This window comes from Aureococcus anophagefferens (assembly GCF_000186865.1).
Source record: "Aureococcus anophagefferens unplaced genomic scaffold AURANscaffold_20, whole genome shotgun sequence".
In the NCBI taxonomy this organism is placed as follows: Eukaryota; class Pelagophyceae; order Pelagomonadales; family Pelagomonadaceae; genus Aureococcus; species Aureococcus anophagefferens.
The window spans coordinates 519,161-524,698 of NW_008705580.1; the positions used below are offsets into that span (position 1 = coordinate 519,161).

At 52.3% G+C, this 5,538-nt stretch overlaps 3 protein-coding genes across 3 annotated transcripts in view; 2 read left to right on the forward strand and 1 right to left on the reverse strand.

Moving 5' to 3' along the window:
* The window catches only part of AURANDRAFT_66197 (hypothetical protein), a gene marked incomplete at both ends in the record, with an annotated part of 10,429 nt that extends 9,000 nt beyond the window's left edge, over window positions 1–1,429 (forward strand). Inside the window, one exon of the mRNA XM_009041306.1 lies at window positions 53–1,429. Within this exon, the coding sequence (XP_009039554.1) occupies window positions 53–1,429 (1,377 nt within the window). The remainder of the gene's footprint in view (window positions 1–52) is intronic.
* A 1,049-nt stretch (window positions 1,430–2,478) lies between these two features.
* On the forward strand, window positions 2,479–3,862 carry AURANDRAFT_72164 (hypothetical protein; the record flags this gene model as incomplete). Its single annotated transcript, XM_009041307.1, has 4 exons — window positions 2,479–2,747; window positions 2,810–2,864; window positions 2,935–3,334; window positions 3,473–3,862. 4 exons carry the CDS (start codon window positions 2,512–2,514, stop codon window positions 3,712–3,714), a joined length of 933 nt encoding a protein of 310 aa, XP_009039555.1.
* A 1,197-nt stretch (window positions 3,863–5,059) lies between these two features.
* Window positions 5,060–5,538, reverse strand: part of AURANDRAFT_72165 (hypothetical protein) — a gene marked incomplete at both ends in the record, with an annotated part of 2,357 nt that continues 1,878 nt past the window's right edge. The window contains 3 exons of the mRNA XM_009041351.1: window positions 5,060–5,109; window positions 5,176–5,247; window positions 5,299–5,387. Coding sequence (XP_009039599.1) covers window positions 5,073–5,109; window positions 5,176–5,247; window positions 5,299–5,387 — 198 coding nt within the window. The remainder of the gene's footprint in view (window positions 5,110–5,175; window positions 5,248–5,298; window positions 5,388–5,538) is intronic.

A 5,538-nucleotide genomic window follows, 5' to 3' on the forward strand; every position in this document is an offset into this window, starting at 1 on the left:
TCACTAATTGGTGTGATTCTTTACAAGCTCGGTCGATCGACCTCCACTGTAGGCCATCGTGAAGATTAATACAGCCACGATCCTACGAGAAGATGCTTTGTTTAGGGCCAAGCAAGAACAAGAGGCAGCAAAGATCAATGCTTATGAAGCAGAATTGCGGGACAGCAGTGACTTTCACCGTTGGCAGACAGAGATGCGTGCCCAGGACCAGAAGACTCGCTTGGAGCAGATAGCCCGGACGCGAGTTCTTGCAAAGGCATCCGCTGAGGAGGCGCACCAAGCTAAGCTAAATCAGTTGTTAGATAACCGACAACTTGCGGCTCGGGGTGTCGAGGAGGGCCGTGCTATGCAGAAACAACGTCAGCTTGAGACAGAAATGACGTTATTTAAAAAAAAGCACCTCGTTGGGGAAGTTAAGGAAGAGCGCGAGACTGCACCGAAACTTGCGGTCGAGAGCGTCCTGGAAAGGAAGAATCAAATTCGCAAGGGCGTCCAGCATGACATGGAGACGCGGCTCAAGCACCGCCAGGATGAAAATGATGCGCGAGCAAAGGCGCTGGCCGAGCATGTCAAGCGACTCAAAGCAGAGCAAAGTGTCCACCGAGACCACACAAATTTCTTTGACCCAACAGACACAGTCGGGCTTGGCCTGCTTGATGAGATGTCCCTGGTTGAGATGCAGGAGCGCCTCACCAGAAATCGCAAGCGCGATCAGGAGAACTGCGAGCAGAAGCGTAAAGAACTAGTGGTAGCCAGGAACGCAAAGCGCGATCGTCTAGCAGAGCGCGTCAAGAACATAAAAAAAGTCAGAGAGGCCGCTGCCGAGAAAAATCACAAGACAAGCCAATACCAGTCTCAATGTGCTGCTGATCTCAAGACTGCTATCCAGCACCGGGAGGAGCGCCTTCTCTTAGACCTTGTCGAAGAGCTTGAGATCAAGCGCACAGTGCTGAGCAGCTACCGCGAAAAGCTAAGGGATGAGGCGGAACGAACTAAGAAGGACCAGCTGTTTGCAGGCGCTGGCGAGCAGCTCAAGGAGAAGAAAGCGCACGAGGAGCTCCTCAAAGGGGCTGAAAGAATGGCCAAGAATACGCAGCGCCGCTCGCTCGAGAGAACCGCGATGTATGAGACCACCAAATCGAGAGAACTCCACCAGAATACTCACAATCGCATACTTAAAGAAGCGTCGCATCGTAAGACCCAAACTCGTAAGGAAGGATTAGTAAAAGAGGCGGCACATGAGATGATGTGTATTCAAAAAGAAGAAATCGCTGAAAAAAAAAAGAAATACTTTAATCAAAAAAAGGCACACCGAGAAAGGATGGAGACTATTGTCGACCCATATACTGAGCGCATCAACGAGCTGTCAGTAACTCGTGCTCGGAGACATGCTGCTCACAGGCAAGAGGTAGCCCTTGGCATCCAGTAGATTGCAAATCAACAGCAAGTGTGCCACTGGATAAGTTCTTCTTTGTAAAATAAGCTTATGATGTCAATCCGCACCTTCTATCCCGCAGGCTAGCCGCCTGGCTAGAGCGGTACCGAAACTCTATACGATCCAAGGTTGGCCTTTCTCTATGGCGTGTGATGTGGCTTTGGGCAGCGAGCCTGCAGGGCGTGTATCATCATTCCGCGCAATATACTCGCTTGTTCTGGTCGTCCTCGAGGGCCCTGTTATATCGCAGAGGCTCAGGGCCGGGAACTGCGAGTGCAAGTCAATCGGGCCTGGTCGAGTTCTATCCGGCTCTTGCGAATAAGCCGCGCAAAATTGGTTAATAAAGCGGCGCGCGAGCGGTGGTAATAGGCTGCTCTACTGGGGAATGCGTACCCATGCCATGCAAATCGCCACAACGTAGCATTCATGGGTAAGATTGTCCAGGGGGTTTGACGCTAACCCTAGCTTTCCCCGGGGGAAGCGTCCCCGGGCAGCCCAGCGTTGCGATGGGCTGCCCTTGTTCTCCAACTTGTTCTCCACGTAAGTTTTGACTGTGAGCCATTTTTTGGGTTGTTGACTTCACCGTAGGCTTGATCTGAGATCAGCCCCCCCAGGCTTTGCTCGTTTTGTCAGATCTGGGCTAAAACGCGTCTTTCGCTAGCCGATGCAGCGGTTCCAGGACTTGGCGCGGCGCTCGGTCTGTGGACCTTGCCGCGCCTCGGGCCCGGCTGCGAGTCGCTCGGGAAAGACCATCGGTCGAAGGCGAGCAACTTAGTTCGCGTCGGGGCAGCCCGTGGATGACGAGAACGGCCGTTAATGGTGGGGGGCGACCGACGAGAGGCCCAACTTAGTTCCAGGGCTCGAGCGGCCTGAGCGCGAGGCACCAGCGCATCCGCATAGCCGCATAAAACCACCGAGAAAAGGCTTCTGCCAGCGGCAAATACGTCGGCGGGTACTCCCCGAGAAGCGCAGCGACGACGCCGTCGCTCATGTTGCACTGCAACCCCTCACGTTGAGGTCGATTTATGCCCATTTCGTCTAGTATCCGCCAGAGATATACAGCGCCGAACGTTACCATGTCGTCTACCCCGGCGGTGTCGATTGGCAATTACAAGGGCGTAATGCTATGTAACAGACCATTCGTGGGCATGGTCGGTACGTCCAAAGGTGTAGCTGCATCCGCCAAACAAGCGTTCGTGTGCGGCAATGTCGGTGATAAACCGGGCACGAATGTGCCTATTTCATCGAAGGAAAAGGCAGCCACTACAGACCAACACCCGCGGAAGGAAACTGCACTGCAGCGACATCGGAAGTATGTATGACCGAGCATTAAGCCACCTTACTACTAGGTCTACTAGATGACTTATTCGGTAGGTGGCTCGCAGAGCTCCAGGCGACCAAGGAACAGCTAGAGAAACACTATCTTGCGGTTAGTTCCGGCAGAGTCACATTAGCTTGAGACGTTCACACACTAGTTGAGTTACCTTCGTACATCCTAGGATGTCCAAATGAAAGAAGATCGCCATAAACGATTCATGGAACGTGAAGCGAGGATGCGTGCAATGGTGCGCAAAGCAAAGGATTCAGTGCTCGACTTTGAATCACAAGCCAAAGATGAGCACGGAGAAGAGACCTCCGTTGAGAAGGCATCATTTGAAGACTCAACCCGTGAGACCTATCCAACTGTCGCTGACGGCAAGAGTCCAGCACCTCCATCTCGGCCAATGTGGGCACTCACTGAGCAGCAGGCGCTTAGTTCCGTAGATTGCGCCGAAAAGAATGAAGCGGATGACCTCCTCGACTTTGCTAATGGCCTAGATTTTGATAAGTATATCAGTGACTCGGAAGTGTCCGCATTGATAGAAAATGTGCGATCTCGCATCACTGAACTCGAAGCTAGTCAGCTTCCCACTCCCAAGCCTGCTCAATCACTAGCCACTAGACCTACTATGAATCTCACGGCAGAGCACCTACCCTGCATGTCAGAACAAGGTGATGAAGACACTTCTGTGGTTGGAGATGAGTGCGCATCTGTAGCGCGATCTGTCCTTGAAGCTGATGATACGGGCAAGATCATGGGCGCTGTTCACTCGCATAAGTCCTTGACCGCAATTGCTCAGCGCTCGAAAGCTGCGCTGGCTGAAACATTAAGCACTGTCAGTGAAGAGATCATTGCGCCTCCTCTTGTGATGAAGCACACAGATGATGCTGGCGCACGTTTGGAAGGGAAGAATAGCGTCTCTAATCTCCCTTACATGCACAGAAACCCAGCGGTTTGAGCAACCGCTGCTGCAGTCGCAAAGTGCGCTTGTGTTGCACTCGGTGCGGGTCAACACCCAATAAAAAGCGACCTGCGCTGGCCCGCTGCGGACCGGCAAGTGGTATTGGGAGTCGCGCGAGGGCCCGGCTTAACCGGACAATATAAAGAAAACGAACGTGGTCGGGGGGGGGTTAGCCGTATACGGGCCACTGGCCGCCTGCAGCCGGAATCTTGTGGAGGAATTTCTGTAGCTTAGTGGCCCGCTGCGCTCCTAGTTATTCGCTATTTCTTATGGGTATGGTACCTTGGTATCTTCTTACTTCCCTCTTCTCTTGCTACTTTCTTGGTACGTCGGTTTGTGTGGCGGGGTCGGTGTCGGTTAGTTACTGGGGGCCCGGGTGTTTTAAAACTCCAACTTGAAGTACCCATTTTAGTGAAGGGTAGCCTGGCTAATTTACTTTACATTTGGTGGACATTAGGGGAAGCATGTCATCTAGAATGGAGGAGCTACTGCAGCGGGCAGAAGAGTACAGGATGTTAAGAGAGCTTATGCTAGCAGAGGAAAAGTCGGCGGGGGAGACTCGGAGCCATCCGTAGGGACGAATACAGACTGAGGTCACGGTCTTTTTGGTCTGTTTGGGTTTTAAACCGAGGTCTGTGGTCTGTTAGGGCTTTTGGGGTCTTAAACCGAGGCCTCTTTGACGAAATTCCGTACGTCTTCGGAAATGGCAAATCAATGCTCCGCTGAGTGATTTTGAAAAAGAACCCCCGGCGGCGGTCTCGGCGCGCCGCGTCACCGCCCGTCGAGCCATCGATCGCCGTCGACAGATACGTAAGATCTCGATGATCTCGTAGTTTATCGCGCACGCTAACAGTGATCATGGGATTGGAGCATTCCGAGCCTTATTTAGATGGAATCATTGTGCGCTTGGACACTGACCATCGGAATCTGACCTTTTTGTTAAGCACTCGTCAGGGCAGCTAGAGAGAGAGGGGGGGGAGAGAGAGAGAGAAAGGTCTGTCTATATTCTTTGCATAAAAGCTCGTTCCAAGGTCGTGCTAGAATCGCATCGCCCCCCGGTCCTGGGCGCTATGCAGCTTCTGCCCTGTTGACATGGGCATTCCTCTAGTTCTTTGCTCATGCTAGTGGATTAGAATGCATTAAGAGTACCAGCAGGATGCGCAGTAGGAGCACAGTGTTAAAAAGGTGCACTACAACATCAAGGTGCAGTTCACCAAGGTGGTGCAGAAACCTTTCTGTCTCTCTACGCTCCTTGCCCACATGGAACAGGATGGCATGACTCTAAGGCGCACCTTGCTCGATCCGGGCGGCACTAGCAGAGAGGGCGCTAGTGAAATTTAAAGACCATGACTTTTTTATATTTGGGCACTCCGAAATTTGTTGTAGGCAACCCTAAGATACAAGCCACTCCCAGGCGCCGAATAAGCGAAGTACAATTAATTGTGACGCGGTTCGCACATGTTACGGCGAAGAATATCCTCGATCGAACCAAGGATACGATTGAACGTACTGCGATCCAACGACAACAACCTACTTCGAGGAGTCAATATGTACTCCAGGATCAGGCTCCAGAGTAGGAACGTCAATGTGCCACCACTTTCAGCAGCAACCACGGTTGCCTGGCGAGGCTTGCTCGTAAGTAGCGCAATTTCACCAAAATAGTCGCCAACCTACCAAGGCAAGTCGAGAGAAACATAGCTCTACCAAGGTCAGGCGCTAGCTGCCGACAGTTAAGCGTGCCACCTCTTGCTGCTTCCCCTGGGCATCAGCCTGAGTGCACACCACAGAGCCCTGTTTTATTATATAGAAATTGGAACCTAA